General features: G+C 38.8%; 1 protein-coding gene across 14 annotated transcripts in view; it reads left to right on the plus strand.

The window, feature by feature from the left end:
• DST (dystonin) overlaps positions 1-19,877 on the plus strand; it is a 315,735-nt gene extending 295,858 nt beyond the window's left edge. For 5 of the 14 annotated variants that reach the window (XM_087774769.1, XM_087774770.1, XM_087774771.1 and 2 more), the window contains 14 exons: positions 1,165-1,308; positions 2,143-2,331; positions 3,114-3,243; positions 4,056-4,219; positions 4,539-4,701; positions 6,045-6,199; positions 6,361-6,435; positions 7,313-7,330; positions 10,382-10,499; positions 12,883-12,951; positions 13,718-13,917; positions 14,380-14,487; positions 17,271-17,394; positions 18,817-19,877. In XM_087774769.1, the coding sequence (XP_087630895.1) occupies positions 1,165-1,308; positions 2,143-2,331; positions 3,114-3,243; positions 4,056-4,219; positions 4,539-4,701; positions 6,045-6,199; positions 6,361-6,435; positions 7,313-7,330; positions 10,382-10,499; positions 12,883-12,951; positions 13,718-13,917; positions 14,380-14,487; positions 17,271-17,394; positions 18,817-19,082 (1,923 nt within the window). In that variant the 3' untranslated portion in view covers positions 19,083-19,877. The remainder of the gene's footprint in view (positions 1-1,164; positions 1,309-2,142; positions 2,332-3,113; positions 3,244-4,055; positions 4,220-4,538; positions 4,702-6,044; positions 6,200-6,360; positions 6,436-7,312; positions 7,331-10,381; positions 10,500-12,882; positions 12,952-13,717; positions 13,918-14,379; positions 14,488-17,270; positions 17,395-18,816) is intronic. The other 9 variants (XM_087774782.1, XM_087774775.1, XM_087774776.1 and 6 more) reach the window with 3 other exon arrangements.
• The last annotated feature ends 5,814 nt before the right edge of the window (positions 19,878-25,691 follow it).

Consider the following 25,691-nt stretch of genomic DNA (forward strand, 5'->3'; position numbering starts at 1 on the left):
TCTTTTACACTTTTATTTTGTATTAGCTTCATATTTACTTTGTAAAGGCAGAGGATAATGTCATGATGAGTTGTTGTAGGATCTGTTTTTACAGTGCTTAGGTGATTTTGAATTTTCTAGGATCTGACTTCACTGATCTTTAATTTCTGGAATCCAAAATAGCTCTTCATGAATGGAGAGAGGAAGAGTTAAACTTTCAGAGACATGGTTCCATTTTGTAGCCCAATTAAAGATGTTAAAATATAACAAAAAATTCCACTAGGCACTGAGAGATGTTGGCAGATCCAGTTAAGGGTGCTCACAAAGACACACAGACTTATACAACATTTAGACATAACAAAATAGGCAAAATAGTAACACCATTGTAGTAATAATAATTAAAAAAAGGAAAAAAAAAAAAAAAAGAAATGCAAACTATAGAAAGGATGGGAGAAGTCCTTTAGGTTTTTTTGTTGTTTCGTCCCTGCACCTAATTCTGGTCCTGCCACACTTTCCTGTGCTGGGCTCCCTAGGAACAGCAGTGGCTGTGAGCTTGGATGTCTAAAGCTGTAAACATCCTTTTGCTTTTACAACATTTTCCCCATATGGCAGCACCTCTGAAAACAGCTGGTTAATTAGGAATCTCCGTCCCTGTTCTTGCTGTGTCTCTCCCCATCAGCTGCTGAGTTCTCACATTTATGTTAGTTTATTATAGCTGCTCCTGAAGTCCTCTGTCATCTTGTCTGAGCATGTAATTATAGTTGGACATTTCCAGCCTCTGCTAGGAGCTTCATAGTTTATTATGAAGAATTACTGTAACTGACAGACAAACCAAGTCATCTGAAATGTTGCCAATAATGATTCTAACCATCATATAGTTGATTTACAGCACTTCTAAAATGCTGTGGTTTTCCTTCTTTTTTTAATACGGGCATGTGTCTTTCAAGTATTTACAGTATGGTGGGCTTTTAAGGAGTGGAAAGCTGGGGTAATTTAGAGCATCATGTACTTTATGTGGAATAGGCTTTCTAAACATTTTTAACTTTTCTCGGACAAATTAAACTTGCCTCTTCCAAGTTGAATCTGTCTGAGCTATCGAGAAGCCCATGACCTTCCAGACTATGCACTCAGATTTCTCTTGCAAATTTTGTCAACATCTAATTGAAATTGTTACCTCTGGTTTAGGAATTTATGAAGAAACTGGAAGAGAAAAAGGCAGAACTGAATAAAGCAACAGGTATGGGAGAAGCTATCCTAGCTATCTGCCACCCAGACTCCATCACCACCATTAAGCACTGGATAACAATCATCAGAGCCAGGTTTGAAGAGGTCAGTATGAAGATGTCAAGCCATCTTCATTGCAGCAGTCCATCTTTGATCGGAACATAGCTGAGGAAGTCATCCAGCTGTTGAGAACTAAACATTTCAAATACCCGCAGTGATGAATGTGAATACCATGCTTCCCTAGGTTTTATTTTAAAGCTTATAGGGCTTTAAGAACTAAAGCAGATGGTGAAGCTTCTTTGTTTGTATGTGTTGAAGGAAATACTGCCTGACACTTCCCATGTGAAGAAAGCCAATAGTTTCTAGGGAGAAACTTAAAAGTTACAAAAGAAAGAAAATACAGGGCAAACTTGAAGCATTTTCTAATTGCATTAGGGAAGATTTCAGTCCAACATATTCCTAATGTAGAAGATTTCCAAATGATTTAAGTGGCTACAAGTAGGTCTCAGAGGGTGTACCACACTCTCAGCTGCTCAGGTGGTGTTTTCTGTGTATATTAAGTTTAAAGAAAAACAAAATACTGGTGTTAGCAAGATAAGGCTTCAGGAGTGCCCAGGAGGAAGATGGACACCAAATCCTGCGTGATTCACTAACTTATACATATTGTTTGATAGTTCTTAATATGTTGCCTGAATGTACTATTTACTGCATTTAACAGCACCTAATCCTGAATATCTGTGGAAAAAAATGGTGGTGTTGAACTGGGAATTCTAGTTACCTAGCAGCGTTAGTGGTCAGCCACTACATCTAGCACTGTTGATAATCAAACATCAGTAGGCCTGGGAGGAAACCCTGGGTTTACAGTTAGCAGAGCAATTTTAAATACATTCTAAAGAATTTCAGATGTGTGCATACTCATGCATTGGTTCTTTTATCAAGGTCTTAGCATGGGCTAAACAACATCAACAGAGATTGGCAGGAGCTCTGGCTGGACTTATTGCTAACCAGGAATTGCTGGAAGCCTTGCTGTCCTGGTTGCAGTGGGCAGAGACTACGCTTACTGAAAAAGATAAAGAGGTTATCCCCCAGGAGATTGAGGAAGTTAAAGCACTTATAGCTGAACATCAGGTAAGGCATGTTAAGTGACACATCCTACATGTTCCACAAATGGTGCTCATGTCTCAGCTAGCCTTCATAATCAAGTGCGAATCTCCTTGGCTATTTTGTCTCCTAATAATCGAATCCCTTTTCAGATACTCAGATGTGTGTTTTGTATATGTACGATGCGCTTGTAGTTTATTCAACACAGAGGTAAAAAAACCAACCAAACAAAATTCAGTTCCACATTGTTCTAAAATCAAACTTACAACTCCCCATAGGAACAAGGATAATAATAATAATTAAAAAAACCCACATGAAATACATGATAGTGCTGCTTCCATAGAGCTAGTGTTGCGGTGTGGCTTTACTGATTGGATTTCAAAAATATGTTCATGAAGTGCCAGAGGGAGCTGCTGATGCAGTGAATGCTCATAGGCTTACTCCTGCTTACACACCAGGGCTGTCTCACTTCCGTGAACTGCAGTCTGGACAGCAAGGAACACCTGAGTACTCAGAGTCAAAATTCTGTTGTACATCACCTCACCATACACAGTTAATACAGGAGTTTGACATACTGTTTTTTAGATTTAGCCTTCCTTTAACAGCCAGGCCATAGTGCTCTTAAAAGCTTATACTGCTGTTTTTTCTTACCTACAAAACCCTTCTCTGTGTCTTTTTTGCGAGCCTGGCATTATAAGAGTCTTTCTGTGCCATTCTTGTAACTTTGGTGTTTTGCTATTGTATGTGTTCTTCATTCCTGTGGTCACTTTTGTGTATCGTTAATTAAAACTGCCTCTATCTGATTGCAGACATTCATGGAGGAAATGACCAGAAAACAACCTGATGTGGATAAAGTTACAAAGACCTATAAAAGAAAGGCACTTGAACCCACTCCAGTACAATCTCATATTCCTGTGCTTGATAAGGGGAGAGCAGGAAGTAAGTAATGAAGTATTTGGGGGCAGGTCACACACACCATTGCTCTATCTATAAAGATAACAGATTACTAAAAATCTAATAGGTTTGATTAGCTTCTAGTGAAACAGGGTGAAATTTTCTTGGCTGATTTTTCTAATTATCTCTCATTTTTCATTGTGAGGAAATTTCTCATGGCAGACCTGTATTTTTAAATTGTGTCCTATACTTCTTGAATACCTGTTTTTAAAGTGTGCAGCCTTTCATGTGCTATTAAACTTTCAAGAGTGCGCACATGCTGAGACTTTGCAAATCTCCTGTTATCTGAAAGTGCAAACAACTTCGTACACATAAAACTATAGAGATAAAATTACGCTCTTGCTGTCTATGAAATTATATGGATCCAATTAGAAAGTGTGTTCAGTGAAGCTGAATGGAAAGTGAATCATCCAGTGAGGAAATTGCTTTTTGTATTTTTAGATATACTCACTCATTGTATTCTATACTTACCTATACATGGGACCTGCTTCTAAAATCAAGTTGTTTACTTTGCAACTTTGAGAGATTTGCAAAGGTTTTATTTAACCTGTGCAGCTTCACTAGTGCAGCCGCTACTAGCTGCTTCTGGCTAGACAAAGGATACTTCAACCACCATGTGGTCCTTCCACAGCAATGGTTAAAAAAAAAAAAAATCCCATTGGATGGAATCATATCAGGGTATGGGCTCATTATTTGGGACAGGAAGGAGTAGTTTTAGGAAGGCCAAGTACCATTTATGTGAATGTTTGTTTTTTTTGAACTGGGTGAGACTTAAACATTTTATCATGGTTTAACAGGAAAGCGTTCCCCAACACCAGGCATATATCCGTCAGCAACCCAGGCGCAAATTGAAACCAAGAATCCACGAGTAAACCTTTTAGTCAGCAAATGGCAGCAAGTCTGGCTTCTGGCCTTGGAAAGAAGAAGAAAACTTAATGATGCTTTGGACAGACTTGAAGAGGTCAGAAAAAGACCGTACAGGATATACATACTTTTTGCATAATTTTGTTTACCATGGATTAAATTGTCAATACTGTAAATACTATAAGCAACTTCCACATTTGTTGTATTATATTGTATGATACAGCTAACTGAAAACACTGTAATGCATGTGCTTTAAAAGCTGTCGTTCTCAAATGTGAGTAGAGTTAGGATGTTTAAAATGTTTATATAGGTCCTCAAAGAACCAATTAGTCAAAAGAACACAGATGGTATCTCTCTCATTGATTTTCTAGATTGATTGATTTCAACTGAAAAAAGTTCTTTCTCTTTTTTTTCAGCTGAGAGAATTTGCCAACTTTGATTTTGATATTTGGAGGAAAAAATACATGCGATGGATGAACCATAAGAAGTCCCGTGTGATGGACTTCTTTAGGAGAATTGATAAAGATCAGGATGGAAAGATAACAAGGCAGGAATTTATCGATGGAATTCTTTCTTCAAGTAAGTTTTAAATTGAACTTAATGTTGAACTTGGAACAAACATCTCGTAAAATCTTATTGTCTATATAGTGTACCCTATGCGGTTTGTTGTGTTAGAAGGTCACAGATTTCCCTTTGGAAGTCATTAATTATGATTAATTTAAACTATAATAATGTACCTTATAAAACCTATAGATAATTATCAAAATCAGTTCATATGATCACACTGTTTTCGTATTATTTTTATTATTTATTAGTTTCAGTTGTATAAGGAAACCACGTAATTTCTGAAACCAGTGTTTCCGTGTACCGTGACCATGTTCATACACCTGTATAATGAGGACCAAAATGTCAAGCAATCATACTAGAAAGGGACTTTTCCTAGCTTTCCTGATGGATTGGTATTCCTTAGGTATGCACAGTTGGTGGTAGCGTAAGCCTTCCATGTCATGTCTGTGTGTGATCACGTTTCCGTTTAGCAACTGACTCATAACAGATAAGGGCCTACTACTGAAAATAATCCCTTATCTTCAGATCAGAGAGACTTCTGCTTTGAGCAGTGAGGATTCAGAATTTGGCTGCTTTTAGCATCTCATGTTAAAGTTACTCGGCAGGAGAATATTCTAGTGTATGTATTTTCACCCTGGTTTAGGAAATGCGGTAATATAGTGCACATATAGGTATATGTGCACATATAGGTATATGTGCACATCGCTGTTTTGCCTGAATTGACCGAAGTTGATGAAAAAACCCTGATACCACCAAGAGGTTAAACAACTTATTCATTTAACTCACTTGGTATCAACTTGTTATAACTGCCAAACACTCATGATTTAATCCCTGTTCAGCATCCTGAAATTTTCTTTGACCATTTCGTAGAGAATCTGTGTGTGGGTTAATACTGTGTTGTTGTGAACTTGATCTAAAGAAGGATTTCACGAAACACCGTGCATATTTCTGCGGTGGGAAGGCCTTGCATTCCAAATTTAATTAGCAGTGAAATTCTCGCTTGACCTTTCCTCACTAACAATTTATCTTGTTAATCTGTGGTATTTTATGTACTTTGAAGGTGAAAATGTTAAAAAAAATACGTATATCTTAGTTTAATCTGTGCCCTTGCTTCTGTGTCTCTCTTCAAGCCACACTATGATACTCATTTTAATCCAATATCTAGGTAACATTGGAGATCCAGATTGGTTTTTTCAGAAAGAATCCTTCATTCTTTTGAATGTCCGTGGTTTTTTGATAAGCATTGTCTGTCACCTAGTGCCCAAAAACCTTTTAGTATTTGTGATAAAGCCTTTCATTGTAATGGGATTGAAAAGCCAAAAAACTTAGCTTTTGTTGTTGTCTTTGTCTTACAGAATTCCCAACAAGCCGACTTGAAATGAGTGCTGTTGCAGACATTTTTGATAGAGATGGTGATGGATATATTGACTATTATGAATTTGTAGCAGCTCTTCATCCAAACAAGGATGCATACAAGCCTCTCACAGATGCTGACAAAATTGAAGATGAGGTACATTTTCTGCTTTCTTAGATTGCACTCTATTCTACTAGGGTCATGTTCTTTAATTATTAATTTTGTTTTCACTCCTATATAATTTGAAGGTTACCAGTTACACAAATATTTAGAAATGTGATATTAGCCGTAAATCATCCAGTTGTGGTTTTTTGCAGGTTACAAGACAGGTAGCTAAATGTAAATGTGCAAAACGGTTTCAAGTGGAACAGATTGGGGATAACAAGTACAGGGTAAGTCTTCTAAGGACCTTCTTAGTTCTTTCAGCTTAAAGATTCCTCATATGACGTGGTTATGCAAGGGATTAGGCTATATTAATTTACAGGAATATTGTATGACAATTATATCTTTTCTTACTTTAAGCTTGCCTGAATTTTATGGGTTTTTTTCTTGTTAGAACATATAAGTTAAAATTATGGGAAAGTGCTGCTGCTTGTATTTGTTTTCGCTGAAACTACCGAAACTGTTTTCAACGTATGGGATTTTTTAAAAGCTAACTGCATGCATACATACATACACACAGGCACACATACATACAACAGCTCCTTAAAAGCCAATCTTTTTATCTGGATACCCAAAGTGTTTAAACTGTAGCTGATTTTCAATTAGTTTCATAAAAATAGTGATGTTTTCCTGTGGTATTGTCTTGTACTTTAAAAATCTTTTACCAAAGTGTATTCAATCACTTGTATCCTCCCTTGTCATTTTATTGGAGCACACTGTTCCTTCTGAAGTACAAGAAGTGTGTTAGATATCTGCAGAACGATTTTAGATCACGGAAAAATAAATATCACATTGTAGAAAAAGATCTGCCACCCCTAGATTCAATAACCAGAACAATTTCAGATGAAATAAGCAATATTTGGCTAAGAGAGTTTACTAAATACTTGTAGATGATTTTGAAAGACCACAGAAACAGCAATGGGAAGGAAACAAAGGCCTTGAATATTTTCCAATATTCAGTCTCCGGATGGCTAGCTACCTGCTCGTCTCTGAAGTAGATACTTTATTTAGAATGTCTAATGTGTTAGTTTGCATGTGTTCTAGAGTCATATAGAGAATTTCCTGTAAACTAATCATGTCTTTCTTCCATTTTTCATTTCTTATCAGTTCTTCCTGGGAAATCAGGTATAAACCAGTGGAATGTGTTATGAAGTTTCTTTTTTTTTTTCTTTTCTTTTTTTTTTTCTAACGCATAGTGATTTAAGCTTGCAATGGTCAGTCTTCTCACCGTCCTTTCGTCTTCAGCTAATTCATTGCTGGTCAGCTGTGGTATTTCTTTAAATGCTGTGGAACATTCCTTGTCTCAGGATCCTTCCTCTTCAATCCCTCACCTGCTTTCTTTGGCCATTTTCCTCATTAAGGAGATTACTTTTAAAGGAACCAGATAATGGTCGGCAGCAATTCCCATAGTAAAAAATCTTGAGCATTTAAACTGCAATTTTAGAATTACTATTATTTTATCAGTTTTCAGTTCTATAGCAGAATGCTTCAAAATTCTATGTTGTATTTTTTAGGCTATCAGATTAAATGCTAATCACAGTAAACACAGATCCCAGTGTCATATTACTTATTTATTGCAAATTAGGTGAAAAATACTTTCATTTTTAGAAGAAAAAAATCCCTGTGCAATCAAGCAGACTGATTAAGAACCTAGCTGATTGTGTGCATTTTATATACAAACACAGTGATTCATTACATACGTATTTTGGAAACAGGCAAATTAAACTTGCTGTTCCAGTTCAGACTATTCCCTCTCCTAAAGTGTTTTCAAAGAGCTATGGCAGGTCTATAATGTATTGGAGCTGTGTTTAAGAATACTTCTTGTCAGTTGGGTCATCAGTGAGTCATACCACAATGGCACTGTACAGTGGTACAGGGAGGATACGCTAACCAGTGCTCACTTACTCCTGTGGGACATACTGATACACGAGTTCTTAAATTGTTAAATCATGCTTGCCTGGTAAGAATGGAAATACTTTACACAAATGGGATACCAGATACCATTAGTATCTTTTTCATGCTCTTATAAAGGAAATAATATGTATAATCCATTCTGGAAATGCTAGTGTTAACAGCATTAGCCATTTTAAATCTAGAGATGTTGAAAATGTAGTTGCATTCTTACTTATTGGCAAAGTCTGTTGAAGTATAAAAGAAAGCACAAAGAGCAGTGGATAATCTTAGCACATGCCTCAAGCAATATATCTAAGTAATAATTTAAAATGTTTTCCACATATAGAACAAGCCCCTATTTGAAAAGACTATTTGAAATTATGTTAATCCTCTTATCTGCCATCTGTACTTTCAGATCTGGGAAAAATACAGCATTTTTTGAGAGCATCTAACTCTTACTGGTGCAGAACAGCATCGTAGTAAAAATCACCTACAGCAAGTTGGCTAAGGCTTCTCTAGTGACAAGGATGTTATATGGCTATTGTCAAGAACAGGCCTTTTTGTAGCTTAAACTAAACTTCCTTTACATTTTTATTCCAGTGTTTTTACCTCTGATTATTTGAAACAATGGTAAATGCTGTTCAAGGAAAGTTGGTATCCAGGCTATTTTAAGAAGGAAATGGACTGAGTTACCATTAGGAAAAATGACTTGATAGATACCTGTGTTACTTTCCAGGAGCCCCACAGCCTAGGTAGGCAGTTTCCAAAGGATACTGTATCTGACCCTTGGTATAGTTGCCTGATGGGTCTCACTGAAGAATTAAGCTGGAATGGGGAAAAAATAAAGAAAAGAAAAAAGATAGAACCTCTAGAAAAAATTCTCTGTAGAAACAAGCCAATGAAAATAAACTGCATCAATTTGGACGCCATTTCTTTTTTTTTAACTTTGATCTACATATGTAAAATGGTTCTTTGTTGAGCACATATTGAATGCATTATTAAAAAGCCCTTACAAATAATGCTCATGTAAATGTTCTTATTTATAACAAAAAAAAATATTATTGAATTAAGTGGCAAGCGTTGCTTTTGTTTGGTTCCTAAAAGTAATATTCCTTTAAACTTCTTCTCTCTTCTTGGCTTAAGTAGTAACAAACAACTAAAGTCATTTAACAAGTAGAGAGCACGTTTGTGTGGTTTGCATTTAAAGCATTTCGGTCTCCTCACTGGAGCAAGTAGGTACAGTTGAACTATGGCCAGCCTTCTCCAAGGGTCAAAGATTGTCCCAAAGAGGTGTATTTGACTCCTGTTGGTTTCAATGAGTGCTCTGCATATTTGCGTGTGAGAGCACTACACTTGGCTTCATGATCCGATATCAAAATAAATATTTTAGTGGCATTGGCTAAAAAGTACTGAATTCTTCTGGTTAGTTTTCATGAGATCATGGGGTCAATGTTTTGGTCATGTTTTCTTTGATCCAGATTTGAACGGAGATACTGCATACAGATTTTGTTATACAGGTTTCAAGACCAAAACATACGTTAGGCCTGGCCATCAGCCCAAAGGAAGAATGGGCTAGTACAAGAAACTGTTTGGGTTTTTTTTTTTTTTTCATCTCTGAATTGTGAAGAACCTCGATGTGTAGACAGAGGAGTGATAAACAGTTTATAAAAAAGGACAATAATTTTAGCTATCAATCATTCATTGCTTCTTTAATGTTCCCTTCCCTATATGCACCTCGCTATAGGTGAGCAGTGTCAACGCTATACCTGAAAATATCCCTATAAATGAATCAATTAACAGAACTGTGCAACACTCATAATGCATCGAATTTCCAGCCCACATACTGATCATTTGAAGTGATGCTGCCTTCTTTCAGCTGACATTAAAGTCTAGACTGTTGCATAAGAGAGTTTGCTTAAGATTTAACAGTGAAATAATGCAAATGGATCTTCATTAATTTGCATAAACGCAGATTGTAACCAATTAAATAATGTGTTACTAATTTTGCTTCCTTTATGAGCTCAGACATTTGAGAATCAAGCATAAAATTAAACCTGAGATTCTTTCTTACCGTCCTGCCATCTCCTTTGGATTAATGCAGCGGCATCTGATTTGAAATCTTAACAGCTTTAATAATCTGCATAAATAAATGTGATTTTTTAGCATTTACTAATAATTAAATATTAAAATAAAATTTTTAAAGTGTCTGATTTTTAACCTATCAGCATTGAACTGCATCTGAATGACTGAGAGCCTGAGACTGTTGCTTGATTTTTATTGCAGTTTGGTGACTCTCAACAACTGCGCCTTGTTCGTATCCTAAGAAGTACAGTCATGGTTCGTGTTGGAGGTGGCTGGATGGCACTTGATGAGTTCTTAGTGAAAAATGATCCTTGCAGGGGTAAGTAACACCACTGTTAAAATGGACATGCAGATGATTATTTGGATACAGTCACCATTCATTGTCTCAAGATGGAGATTGAATTGTATAAAATGCCAGTTCTGTAAACATCATCTCACTAAATGTCATGTAATGATCTGTTTTTGTAAACTTTAAATCCCATGGTTAAGATCCTCTTCACTTGCACTGATGTATGTCTAGAATAACTGTGGTGTCTTGTGCACAGTTCCTCCAGCATTAGAGTGGTGTAATTAAGAATTGAACTTAGCTCAGATGATAAAGTTTATGACATGTAAGCTGCTTGTATGACTTGGCAGAAATAGCACACAGAAATGTCCAATAAAACAGTCTCAGCAAGAGAGAAGTTTTAAGGCAATAAATCAAAATAAGGCAACTGAACCAAAGAGTAACAACAACAATACAAAAAAAAAATTCTCTGGCCAGTGGCTGTGCCCAGGCTTTCGGGCTCTGCCTTTGTAGGCCTGCCTTTTCCTTGGCACCCTCCCCAGAACCACTTTGCAGAGCCCTGAGCCTTGTACAAAGCAAGTGGAAAATCCTCTGGTCAGGAGGACTTTGTGCTGTGGGGAAGCAGGGAGCACTCTATCACCGTGCCTTCCAGGGCATTGTATGAAATGCATTATCAGTAGCCAGCAACGTAACGACATCTTAGTTTGTCAGAAAGCCTACTTCTGTAGTGGGAAAGTAGGCTCTGACTGGCACTGTTCTTGGAGGAACAGTTGGAGATAGGAAGGAAGCCATTTGGGAAGGGAGCAGGAGAGAGACAAGTCAAATAATAGCCAGAGCAGTAAAATTGCAGAAAGTGTAATAATGACTGTGTTCAGAGTGAGCTGACATTCTGTAACTAGGTAATTCTATCCTGTTAACTAGCAGCATTAAGTTTACTGCATTTTTACCTCTCAGGAGTTCTACAGAATCATAATCAATATTGTAATGGCACAAGAACAGCACGGAGGAGTTCAGGAGAGGCAACTGAGCTAGTGAAGACAGAGTCATCAACTGTCCTGTAGACCTTGCTCCAGTGTCAGCTATCTCACACAGCCTCTACTTTGGGCCAAGGTTTCTAAAGAGTTTGATACAGACCTTGAGAGGGTGTAGAGCTTGTATTGGTAGCAATTGTCATGCTAAGTCAAGGAGGTTGAATCCAAAAAGAAGCTACCACAAAACCCTATAAGGGCTGACAGTGTACCACTAAGGCCTAGAAACCTTTGTCTACAGGCTTAAAAGGTACCCATAAAACTTCTTATCATGGTATCATAAAAGAGCTGTCAACCTTGTGATGACATCTGTGAGTTTTTCAGCAGTATTAAAAATAGTCCTTTTGCTTACCAACATATTGCATATATTGTTTACTAAAGAAATGGAACAGTAATGTTGGACCACAGGTCTAACTGAAATTTAGCACCTGATTCTGCATCTGCTACTATAGCAGAGTCATTTATGCCTGCAGAGCCATTCTTACTTTATAGCTTTCTACTCCTGTTCCTCAAAAGTGGATGGTAGTGGAAAATGAAATGTGCCTCAAAATATCTGACTTCATTGAAGGGTTAACTTGGTTAGTTCTGATGTGTCCCAAACATTTTTCTCAGTCCTATTGACAGGTAGACTGTTGTGACTCCTACTTGGGTTGACACTGAGAGATATAATACTTAATAACTGTCTAATTAATTTATTGGAATTCCTTATTACTGTCCTCGGATTAAGAGTCCTTTGGAAGTTTATCCCCTCTTCTTTAATATACCTTGTATTCTATGTATCTCTATAGTATTTTCTATAGTACTTTATCCCTTTTTCATGGGAAATAGATGAGCAGATGAGTAAATCAACACGGTGGGTCTAAAGGAATACCAGTCTCTATAAAATCATCCAGACGCTGGACTTTGTGCATTGGTACCTAATCCTAGTCTTGTTGAAGTCAGTGATGCAAAGTAGTCATTGATGTCAGCGGTGCAGGTTCAGACTTTTCCTTAAGCGCTTCACCTAGCAAATCTGCATTTCCACCAAGGGCTGCTTATGTATTCAGATAAATCATATTTCAAAGAATGATTGTCATAAACAGCTTTAAAAGTGTTGGACCTCATTATATAAAATAATTGTAGCTTATATTACTTCTTTATGTCAGCAGATAAATACCGTTACACAAGTATACTTGGGACTGCAGCTGAGTCTATCCAAGCGCTGTTTCCTTTTTGCGTAGGAGACCTTTGAGAACTCGCCTCAGAGCACTTAGAAACAGCTTTTGCTCTGAGTCCTGTCTTTCGGCCTGGTGCTCTGAGTCTCTTGCATATGCAGCTGCTGTACTTGATTTCTTCTCCTGCTAACGATTTTCTTTAATGTGACCCATGTCCTGTGTCATTTTTTCTAGTTCATCATCACGGGAGTAAAATGTTACGTTCGGAATCAAACTCTTCAATTACCACTCAGCCTACTATAGGTTGGCAAACCCCTCTCTTTGTCTCCTTCTCCTCTTCTTCTCCTCTCTCTTCATTTCCTTCCCACCTTATTAAAATATATACTTTTAACAATATGCTACACCCATCACATTTAGCTTAATGTGTTCCTACATGGGCTGGTGCTTTGCAAGCTAATTTTTTTTGACACGCTTTAAGAGTGTTTCAAAAACAATTGTTATTCACACTGACACAGTTAAATGCTAACGTGTCTTGCATCTATTTTTGCGGAACATTCTCTCATATGTGTGTTTGTATGTGTGTGTGAGTGCTTAGCCACCAATTACCTCATCATAGTTTGGATTTTATGTTCATCATTGCATGTTGCCAAACTACATAACTTCATAGTTTTGAATAAATATATTTGCTGCTTTCCTGTAATTTGTACTTAGCAATTTCTTCTGGAACATCCAAGCAAGTATTATTTATTATGAGTAGCTGTAGAGTTAGCAAAACTGCTCGTCAGGTTGTGTCTATGTATTAATAGTTGATTGATTAACAATGATTTAGCACGTTGAGCATTCCATTATCACGCTGACTTCCTTTGACAGTGGTTCATTCCTGCTGGCATAAAGTATTAGAATAAGCGAGTTCTGCACATAACTCTTCTGTGTCCAAAATAAATGCATTACACAGTAATGCATTTTATTTATTGTTAAAATGTGTTGGAGTTGGCATGGCAAAAATGACAATAAACAGCCTTGTGACAGTTTTCATATCTGACTAAATGACCCCCTTTCTTTGCCGCAGCTAAAGGGAGGACAAATGTGGAGCTGCGTGAAAAGTTCATTTTGGCAGATGGTGCCAGTCAGAGCATGGCAGCTTTCCGACCAAGGGGCCGTAGGTCACGACCATCTTCAAGGGGTGCTTCTCCCAACAGATCTACTTCTCTGTCAAGTCAAGCTGGCCAGGCAGCTGCCCCACAAGCAGTTGCTACAAGTACGCCCAAGGTAAGGAGAAACATGCAAAACAGCACTGGTAAACAAATGGAATATAGATTCCCCCCCCCCCCCCCGCCCTTGTTCCAACAATATTGGTGCTTTCCCTGGCTGATAGGGAAGAAGTATCTCAACTTTATTTCATAATCTGGGGAGGATCTGAGAAGTCTTTTCAGTGTATTTCCTCTACTGTTTGTGACATGGGAATAGAAGAATTCTTCACATTTAAGGTGCTGCATGAGCTAACTGGCAGTTTGGGAATAAGCTCTGAAAGAGCAATGAACCTCTCCATTTCATTTAAAAAATAAGCTCTGCCATCTCTTCGTTTCAGAACATTTGTCATCAACTCCTTCTGTTTACTTTTTATTTCTACTACGAGATTTGATCTCCCTGTGGAAGCGTGGGTATCCTTCTCCATGACATTGTTTTCCATCTACTGTCCTTCATATTTTGATTTACCATTGTTTCATACAGACACCCCATCATTTAACACGCAACTATGGTAAACCATGGTTGACAAACAGCAAAACGTCAACTCCTAAGCCACCAGAATCCTCAGACTATCAAGGGTCATCTGCAGAGGTACAGTAAGGACAGAGATTCTAGTCTAATGACCTTCCTTCACTAAAGCTGTCACTTCACTAACAGCCACTAGAGTTTCAGTGCTTCAGAGCTGCAACATCCTTTGCCTATTAATGCATTGTCTTTTAGACTTTTGTCAAAATATTTCTTTCCTTTTTTTTTTTCTTCCCCCCGAGTCTTTTTTTTTATGTTCTGTTTGTTAGGGTTTTTGACTTTGGGGAAAACTCAGCCTTAATGAATTTATGTTTAAAGTGCAAATGGTTAAGAAATCATAATAGTATGCAATGAACTGGGTGAGCAAATGTGGAAAGTACCTTTTTTTTTTTTTTTAATAAAGCAGTTTTTATACTTCGCAGGTTTCTTTCATAAAGTTGTTTACTTTGAGTTCATAATGTACTGTAATATTCATGAACTGCAGGAATGAGATTAAAAAATTATGATCTCCAGTGCAAAACCACTACATAAAGAAATACCCAGTCGCTGTGAAGAAGATGGCACAAAAGACTAACTGTGATATATAAAATCTTCCCAACAACTGAAAGTTTCGTTTAGGCGGGTAGTGACCAATCGTTGCTCTAATAAGATAGCTATTTGATGACTTAACAGGAAACGAGCTTTGGTCTTATTTCCAGCCCATGACTTACATAGAAACTGCTAGTATAGCAATTAGGATTGTGCTGGCAACCAAGCTGTATGACCAAAATTTGAATGGGCTTGGAGCCAAAGCGTCTCCTCTAATGTCATTACAGTCAGTGAAAAGATGCAGCTGGATCAGGCTGCAAAATGACTCGTCACTTGTAGGAGTACTCTTGCCGTGGGCTAGACGGAGGGCTCGGTGAGGGGAGCTTGTGCTACCATCACCTCTGTTGTATCTGCTTTTCACCTATCTGTGCTGTGATGCCTACTGCTATTCACGTGACACCTTCCGGTGCTACGTTTATGTGACCTCGGCGTGGCTTTGCTCAAAGATGCATAACGAACTTTTCACTCCCTCCTTCTGTGCGAGTGGGTGCGTTACTTGTGCGCACTGCAGGCGCGTGTATGTATACAGCACTTCAAGCACATGGGGCTGTTGCTTAGAATGATTAACAAGAGCACAAAGTTGAGTCAGTTGTCAGTTTCTAATACATTCCTGTATTTTCTTTCATCTCTTAGCTGGTAACTGAATTTTAAGGTTAATTGATGGTACTTTAAAGGGTTTATAGACATGGAAAGGTGTTGTTTTCATTGAATTACAATGAGGTGAAAGCAGTTGACCTTGATTTCAAATGGGGGCACCGTATTTCTCACCTGCTCGTAAAACTGCCAGTAGTTTCTATGAGTTTCTTTTATGCAAGCCACCATGGTTTAAGATCATAAATGGAATGATTGGGGTGGGGTAGGTTGCAGTGAGTTTCTGAGGCATTCTGCAGCATTTTCTGCCCAAGAGAGCAGTTACGTATTTTATACGTAGACTGCATTTGGGTTTAGGGCTAAATTGAACAACAAGCTTGATCTCTTTTTCTTCTTGCACCAGTGATTCTATCCCAATGCCTTGCCCAAAGTGCAGCAGCTTCAGCAGGGGTAATGGCGAGCATTCCCTCTCTCCTTATCCTCCCAAGGAGCCTCTGTATAGCAGGGATTTCCAAGGTGTGGCTGGCTGGATGTTAAACACTTGTACCTGGCTTTAAAAGGAGTTGAACATTGTGACCAGCCCTGTCAGAGCCAGCAGATTGTCTGCTCTGTAGCATCTCAATGCTCTTTTGTTCAGATGTCCCAGAAGTGGTTGGAGCTGGCAGCTGCCAGGCAGGCTCCTTCTGGGCCTCCACTCCGTACTTAAGCTCTGGCAGCTCCCAACGCACTTCTCTGGATCTTGGGTTTCAGGACCTAACTCTACCCATCCACTGGATGGGGACCAAAAGCACGGAACACAGGCTCCTGGGATCCTCCAGGCTGCTCAGTGTGCCGCATCCATTACTGCAGTGTTTGTTCTTCTTTTTGGATATTTACTTAGTATTTTTGTGTTGATTAAATGAATAAGAATATGTAGTTTTCCTCTTATTTGTATACACCTCCTATCTAGTATGTTACATGCATTTTGAGATTTGAGGATTTAATTTTTGTGGCTTTGAAAGAAATCTTCCCATTTGGGGCAGATTGTAAATCAAGACTCATTTCAGAAATGAGAAAGCAGGCAGGGTAGGACTATGGAGTAGTGACGTTTCAGGCAATATATTGAGGAACAAGAACTTTCAAAATCAGTCTTTTTTTCTGCTTTTTTTCTAGCAAAAGGTTTTGAAATTTGGTAATTTTGTTTTACCATCAAAATATTTGTAAAATTGAAACAAATGTATTCACCTATAGCCACAGTCAGAATGGTGGAAAGTCAGGCTATGCAGACATGAAACCTCAGCTACTTGTCTCTGTTTATTTAAGTCATGTACCATCAACTAATCTTATGTGCTTGACTAATTATAAGAAGGTAGCATTTTTCTTTCTTTATATGCATTGAAATACACACAAAGAATGCTAAAATGTTAATGTCAAGCAGACTGTTAAAGTGATTTTTTTGTTGTTGTTGTTTTACATTTGGACTACTTCAAATACTAACTGCTAAAGGAATGTTCAAAACTTAACATCTTGAAAAATGTCCATAGTCACTCAAAGCAGTATTTCAGATTCTCAGTGAATGTCGTTATGATGACCATATTCTAAACTATGTACTACCTAATAGCAGGCCTCATCTTCAGTAGTGACAATTGAAAAAACCATATCTTTTTTTTTTTTTTTTTTTTTTTGCATAGGGAACACCGATTCAAGGAAGTAAACTCAGACTGCCAGGATATCTATCAGGGAAGGGTTTCCACTCTGGAGACGACAGCGGCATCCTGTCAACAGCAGCTACCAGAGTTAGAGCTCAGTTTGCAGGTGAGTGTCTTGACTTTAGGGCCTGATCTACCACTTGCTTTGTTTTCCACCTGAATACTTAGGGGTCATGCTAGAGTGTGTGAGGGAGGTGTCAGAAGAGTGGGAAGGAGTGAAAGTCCTACTGTCTCCCTGTTAGTATCGCCAAGGGTGCACATAATCAGGATAATGGTCCTCCGTTCACATGGTTGCACAGGAGGTACGTTCAGCTCCGGATGTGCAAATTCATGACTGCAACCTTCTTGACAATGGTATCTCCAATGTATCTGCCTAGGGAAGAAGCGTTTACTTAAAAAGAAAGGGTTCAAGTTCTTCACAGTATCCAAGTTATGCTCAACTGTGATGGAGCAAAGGGGTCACTTAATCATGACTTGTCCATTTCTTTTGAAAGAAGAACTGCAGAGAGCAGCTGTAGATGACCTTATTAGTGGAATATCCCATAGAGGTTTTTTAAAAAGTATATGAAAATAGAAAGCAGTGGAGCTGTGCTCTTCCAGGATCCTCAGAGCAGCTCTGTGTAAGGGAGAGGGCTAGATGGTTAGAACAGAAGATAGCTCTACTGGCTTTCCCTCACATCTTAGGATCTGCAGGGCATACTGAGCAGTACTGGAAAATCCTGTTCAAAGAGTTCAAGTGTGTTTTAAGTTGTAGGTGATTTGAAAAATGAGCTACCTGAGATTTCAGTTTCAACTTGGTGTTCTTCACACACACAGGGAACCAGATTTGTCACGATCAAAAAGATTCAGTAAGTAATTGGAAAATGATGAAAAACCACATTAATGTTTTTCTGTTTAAGATTCTTTGTTGTGGTTTTTTCTTCATGGCACATTGTCTGGGCAGGCTTTCACTTTAGCAGGCTTGCTGAGAGCTCATTTACTCAGCCCTTTGGGAGAATGTATACTCTGCCCTTGTTTACTTGCAGCTTTCAGCTGTATGGTTTTGATTTTTTGAAAAAAGAGGGGTACACATTTAAAAATTGGGATATTCATCTGCATCTCCAAGGTATATATACTGGGAAATCCTGAATGCATGAAGAGGCCAGATACTGAATCCTTTCAATTCATAGCTGAGAAAATGGCAGGGGAAAGAAAGGATCTGGCTGTTGAGTGAACATACAATGCATGTCTAGCAAGTCAAGAAAAGTTGCCAGGATAATACATTTTTAATGAGATGTGGTGGTGACAAATTAACTGTGTCTCAGCATTTGATCTCACATTTCCTTCTCTTTAGTAGGAGATACAGCATTGTTTTACGCCCTTGTTTAATATCAAGATGAACTTTGATCATCATCTAGCTTGCCTGCCAGAGGCCTAAAGTTTAGTTTGTGCAACAAGGAATTTTTGGGGTTGCCAAAGACCTAGGAAAGACCTGCACACCTTTTGCATCCTTACCACTAATACTGATGGATATCTTCTCTCTTTCTAGAAACCAGAAGAACTCCAAGCAGACCTGGAAGCCGAGCAGGAAGCAAGGCTGGCAGCAGGTCAAGTAGCCGCCGAGGCAGTGACGCATCTGACTTTGACATTTCAGAAATCCAGTCTGTATGCTCAGATATGTCAGAGACTGTTCCTGCTACAAGCAGACCGACACCCCGAGCAGGTTCTCGGCCAGGATCAGCCAAGCCTTCTAAAATTCCAACTCCCCAGAGAAGGCCACTAGCCAGCAAATTGGACAAGTCCTTGAAGAGATAATATGATTGGCTCCATAAAGGTCTTTTCCTTTTGCATTACGTATTTAAGTTCATGAGATGTAAAATATTATGTAGAAATTATTGTGAAATATTGCAAGAGGTGGATTTTTAATTCTGCAGATGGCCTTATTTGTGTATTTGTCTTCTTATTTTATGTGTATAATTTTTGTCAGATTTGTTTTTGTTTATGCCATATCCTGTGAGAAGGGGGAAGAGTTTTAATGTAAACTAACAGTTGTACACAGTAATGTGTAGAAAGTACACTAAAAATAATTGCCGAATGTACAGTGTACTGAATGTACAGTAAGCCTCTGCAACCTGAATAAAATAGGCCTATCACTATGTCATTAGTTAACAGTAAAGGATACCTCATGATTTTTCTTTAAAAAAGAAAAAGAGAATACTAAAAAGCCAAAAGACACAATTACACATTTTGAGCTAACTAAACAAACACTAAAGGACGTATGTCAAACCTACTAAGGAATACAAACCCACATTCACAGTACCCTTATTTATACAGCATCTTTCAGAGAACTCACAGAGTTAATAAGCACTCGCCAATAATATGATACTCCAATACCTTGCAGCATTTCTGTGCCATTGCTTTCGATGAGGCCAGACACATTCTGGATATCTGAACTATTATTCTGTAAGAATATCAATATAAAGTGCATTCATGTAAATGTGAGGTTTTCTTTTGCTTGAGTGGATGGTAGCACTGTATCATTGAACTCATTTTGTATCAAAGCAATTTTGCTTGCAGAAAGCTCCAAAATAAACATGTCCCTTAACTTTATTTCTATTGTATTTCTTATTTCACAGGAAGATAATTTTCTGCGTTATGTTTTAGGGCATATATCATTACAGATGACCAATAATTACCATAGTAACATAGGCTTTAATGTAATTTCCCATTATCAGCAATCAGATTTTGGTTAGCTACTGTATTTGTTTAATAAAACACTAAATTGCACATATCATTTATGAAATTATATGTAATTATTGTGTGTTGACAATTATTTTCTCCATATTAAACTGTGACATTTATATACCAGGTATGAAAGGCATAAAGAGTGAATCAGTTGCTCTTTTTGTCAGTGAAATATTTTTGCCATTCATGGATTCTTTGAAAGGATTAATAATAGTTCATTTTCAGTGGAAAAAGGATGCAGCTTCAACTGGGAGTGCTGTAGAATGGCTGGGTAGATACTGTAGTAAGTAGTGACAGAATCCCGAGAAATTCAAAATGCTCTTTGAAAATATCAGAAAGACTCAGATAGAATTTGGCCGGCATGGCAGACCAAATAGTCTAAACCTGACTAAATACCAGAAAATGCTGTACCTTTAGTAGAGGAATTTTAGGGGAAAACTGGTTTATGGTTGGTCCCTTAGCATGCTGAAATGAAGCATAAGCTCAGTTGATGACATGCAGGTAATGGCGATATCTGTGTTCTCTGCTAGCGCTTCTTGGCAGTATAACTAAGACGATTTCTGAGTTGTCACAAGAGCTTCCTGCAGACTCACAAGTTGACTCACACAGTTTATAAGAAACAGAAAAACAAGATAATACTCAGAAGATAATTCAATCAAAATCCACTTGTGTCAGGATTTCCTCCAACGCAGAGTTGTATGAGTGTTTGTGGAAAGCAGACCGTAACCAGTCCTACTGCAGCTGGCTTGGGAATCGGCACACACTTTTACTGGATACTACAGCATTGGTCTCTGCTGCAGTGCTTTATCTTTCCATGTTTCGTCTCTCCTGTTGCTGCTATTTGTCCAGTGATTGCTTTCCTAGAACATTAAAATACATCAGGCTGACTTCAGTGCTTTGTGGAACCCCACAACACCCTTGGATAAAGAGAAGTCGTCTGTGTTTACAGATAGTCACTGAAGCATCTCTGCTTGTCAGCAGGAGAAAGGAAAAGGGTGGAATTTAGGCATTTGCACAGATAATTTGGCTGTAGGAGATGATGCCCTGTGTAACATTCTCAGTGCATTTTATAACCACGGGACTGACGGAGAAGGGGTAGGGATGGCAAATGTGAATCACTCCCTTGCAATAGGTGCATAGTTCAGTCGCTTGTATCCCAGATGGACAGAGCAGCTCATTCTGCACGATGTAGTGTTGCACATATCTGAAGCACCTTGCGTGTATATTGTGGTCTTAGCTTTAAATGTATTCATAATACTTCATTAACTATGCGACTTTGTGGAATTTTCATGTTGCTACATTGTAACTTAACAGAAATATTAGAGCTGTGACCAGCTTCTGAGAAACCCCATGTCGGCTAACAGAACCCACGGACTAAGTGGATTTCTGTGGCTTGTTGGCTACTGCAAAACAGGGGAGGCTGGGGCTGGCAAAGTGGGGAAGTTCATTTATGGGCTTGAGAGAATCATCCAGTATTGGAAACCCAAGTAATCGTAAATTAAATGGGACTAGGAATTCTGTTAAAAAAAGCCCAAATCTTTCTCAAGATGGTATATCTTCCTTACCTTCTTCCAAAAATCATTTAACTGCTTTAGATTGATACTAAGAACTCCCAAGACTAAGAGACGTTCCAAAATTCTGTTCTCCGTGTTACAAAAATCTTACTGACAAAAGTCTGAAAATAGACATCGGATCCTCTGGCCCTCTCTGACCCAAGGACGAATCTGCAGAATTTGATGAAAACGGCACATTGGGCACTTACCAGTAAGCGCCAGGTAGCTCAGTTTTAGTGAACTGGTTTTGTAAAGAAGGAAGTATTCAATTTCCATTCTCCTGTAATTCAAAAATATTTCTTCTTTGGTGCCAGCATAAATGAGAGAGGAAGGATCAGCCCTATAACCAATTCCCCACCGTGTTCAGTCACATGAGTTTTTACATGACCTCATCATCGGAGATGCATTTTCTCCCTCTTATTATTTTCCTTCAGACAACAGGAGTTGATCCAAAATTCACCCGGCCTGCTGGATGACCGTAAGTGGAGTCAACCTTTTGGTGTGACCTGGGCTCCTGTACCTGCATATGCTGGGATTCTCCTGTGCAGTGAAGGAGCAGAGGTGATAGGGAGGGAAGAAGGGGAGGGAAGCCTATGGCTGTGAGAACCAGATTGTTCAGTGAATAATGTATATTTAGCATTTGGAAAAGCTGGCTCAGTTCTAGGCTGCTTTACTTTTTCAGTCATTTTCAGCTTTCTGCATTTCTGTTTTTGCTGCCTTGAAAATGGGAAAGTGTCGACAGAATTTTCTGAAATCTGCAGATGAAACCTGTAAGTAAAAAATGCACCATTAGAAAAGCTAGTGATGCCTTCTGGCCTAGGTATCCTCAGCTTGTTCAGTTTAGGTATTTTGTGAGCCTCTTAATTACATGCTAATATAATAGATGACAGTAATTCAGGCTTTGCCTGCAGCACATCTCTTCACAAAAGCGTAGGGATGAGGTTATATGCAATCTTACTTTAAAAATTAATGCATTTCATAAAAATAAGCTCTGATGCAAGCTGCTTATGCCATACCATAGTCAGCAGCAGTGTTTGAACCTGTAGCTGCCTCTGGTGATGTCTGCCATAGGACCGGCAGGGCTATCTACACCCCACAGCTTGCGTACGAGAGAGCGGCCATAGTGCTTACGTATGTTGGTCGCAGCGTGGCAAGAGGACATGTTGCTGAGCACTTGCTGTAATAGTCTGTAAATAACCACAGGGATGGAAAATAAGCCTCACCTGGTTTGTTGTGTCTCAGTACAGCTGCCCTCACAGCTTCCAGGTGTTTCCAGTTCTTAGGCTGTGTGGTAGCATCTGAGCTCATCCTAGGCTGGTGGTATTTAGCTAGATGTGTGCTGTAACCGCAGGCCGTAGTAGGGAGCGGTGATGTTAGGAGGTTTGTATGTTCAGACAAGGGGAGTGGAATTTTGTAGAACAAAGGAAAGGTGCTTTCCTAATGAAAATTGTTCTCTCTGCTGAATTTGAATAACCTGTTTGCAGACATGGAGGTGGGAGAGATGGTTGGCTTGGTTGCTTGCTTTTTTTCCAATGGTGTTCTCAGGTTAAATGCAGGTAGGTTACTCATCTTGTAGAAAAAAGTTGTATTTGTTAGAAAGGGGAACATGGCGGAGGAAAGGGGAGCTCTTCAGAAATAATGGATGAAGCAGCAGCTTAAATTTCATGTAACTTGCATGAAAATACTTGATGACTGATATTTTTGAGGTATTTTTTATGCAGATTGAGGTCCTTCTGTTAAGACTTGTTCAGAGTTTGGCTGTTGCAAACGAAGTGGTATCTGACCTGAAGCTAAAAGAGTCTTGGGGGTTGTTGTTTCATAATTAAATAGTTCTTCTGAACTGAAATTGTTCAAATAGTTGGAATTGCAGCTCGGGGTGCTCAAACTGCGTTTCTGTATTTAAAGGTTGAAGGAAAGAGTGATGAAGGTCAATTGCGTAACTTAGCTGGCATCCTGGATGAGTACGTACGAGAAAGTTAAGAGATGTGTTCTTAGTGCTTGGATGATTGAATATGAGTAAGAACCCCGAACCATAAATCAGGCCCTGTCAACATCTACAATGTTTTTGTTCCTCTGGGAGGAGGCAGCCCGAGTGATGATAGCTCTGTCCTGACAGGAGAAGCTGACTTGGGGCTTTTCGTGGGGGTCACGATGGTCTTTCCAACATTTAGAAAATTATCCAACACCATTAATTCTTGTTTCCTCATTTTGGGCCTTGATCATAGCTCTTCCAAGTCCTCTTTTATTGGCAGAATAATGGGGACCTAGGGACCTATGGAAGAGTTTGCACTGTCTGGGCTATTTTTAAAGGCAATGAGTTCATATGATAAAAAAAAAATCTTTATATTTAAAAGCCTGTGATCAAAGTATAAGACAGGAAACAAGTCAGTTCAAAAGGAGGATGAAAAAAATAGGCTTGTAAATACTGCAAATATTGAGCAACTCCACATTTACTGATCAGAAGAGGGGGTGTAGCTTCGCTTCTAGTAACACTGATTTGAAGCTGTATAGACCAAATCAACAAGACAAGGTAATCGGGAGTAGGTAGTGTTCACCAAAGGCTGCTAAAGGAACTGAAGGGTGAAGTACCTGAGCTGCTGCCTGGAGTCCTCTCATCTCACGTGAACATGAGAGGATTGAAAAGTGTCTAACATATATGCAAGATTTTTCTTAAAAGGTACTGGTAAGCTCTGGACTTGAAAGTAAACCAGTAAGTTTGGACTTGAAAAAATGATAGAAGCAATAATAAATGATGTATTAGTGGAAACCTGAATAAATATACTATGGAACAATTGGCTTAGCTTCTGGAGGGAAATCACGCCTTACAAGCTGCCTGGAAGCCCTTGAAAGGATCAGTTAGTGTGGACAAAGGTTGAGATAGACCACATGGCTTTCCAAAAATTTCAGTAAGGTCTTTCACCACAAATCCCTAAAGAAGTAAGCACTTACGGGATCGAAAGAAAGGTCTTCATGAGGTTAAATGGCACGTTAAAAGCTAGGAAAGACAGTGTAGGAGAAGGTGGCCAGTTTTAACAGAAGAGAGAGGTCTGCAGTGGAGCCCTTGACAGGTTTTAACACAAAGCTGCAAACGCTGGCTCAGAAGCTCCTGAAGTGCACGTTGTTGGAAGGGTGCTCTGGAAAAAAGCATCACTGTGTTTCTGTGATTCATCGCGCCTCATGGGAGGTGTGCATTGCTTTCCACTGACGCTGAGGATCCCGCAGTGACTAGCTCAGCCCTAGCCAACTAACCTTTAGATGGCTAATTTAAGTAGAGCGAATCCCACCCCAAATTAATGAGTTTATTCCTAGCTAAGGGTAACATGGGATGGGATTTTCACGAATGATTTGGAAGTTCTGCTGCTGCTGGCTTTTATCCAGCACTAAATGTATTTGAGAGATATGCAGAGCATGGACCATCATGTAATTTAGCACCATTTCTAGTCATGTTCAGGAAACGCAAACCATGTAAGATGGGTGGAGAATCCAGTCACATCATTGCTCTCAAATACTTTAGGAACTTTTGAGCATTCCTGGGATCCTTCAGCAGCAATCCCAGGTACGAGCAAGTGTGTTCCCTGCTGTGTTGCTCCCAGTCACATATACCTCTGCGAGGCACCTGCAAATCCTGTTTCTTTTGGGTTCTCCAATCGTTCGTCCTACTGGGATCCACTGGCATCAGTGTAAATGAATGCATCTTTCATGGGACACTGGCAGGCCATGCACATCCTCAAGACCCAAACCATTTAAAAACTTAGTTAAAAAGTCGTTGAAAAGGATACCACACTGACGTGTTTCTCTTCCTTTCAAGTGTCCTATGGATCAGAGGAAGGTAATAGAAAGGGGTTTTCCCAAAAGACATGAGTTATTCATTACTTCGGTGTGGTTGCTTTGGGTTTTTTTTCTCTATTTGCATTCTAAATAAGCGCAATTGAGTGTGGCCATGCATAAATAGCTCCTTCTGGAATGAAGGAAAATAAAAATAATTGAGTAAGTGTTAAGTTCTGGGTGCGATGAATATTTACTGAAAACTATTTCTTTGAATAGCTCTCCATTCAGTCAGAAATTAATCCAGAGCACAGTTTATTGTATTGGAACTCAAGGGCAAAACATAGACATTCATTTTAAA

This window comes from Nipponia nippon, unplaced genomic scaffold, assembly GCF_047370975.1.
Source record: "Nipponia nippon isolate SJK-2023a ecotype South Korea unplaced genomic scaffold, ASM4737097v1 scaffold_4, whole genome shotgun sequence".
Taxonomy (NCBI): Eukaryota; Metazoa; Chordata; class Aves; order Pelecaniformes; family Threskiornithidae; genus Nipponia; species Nipponia nippon.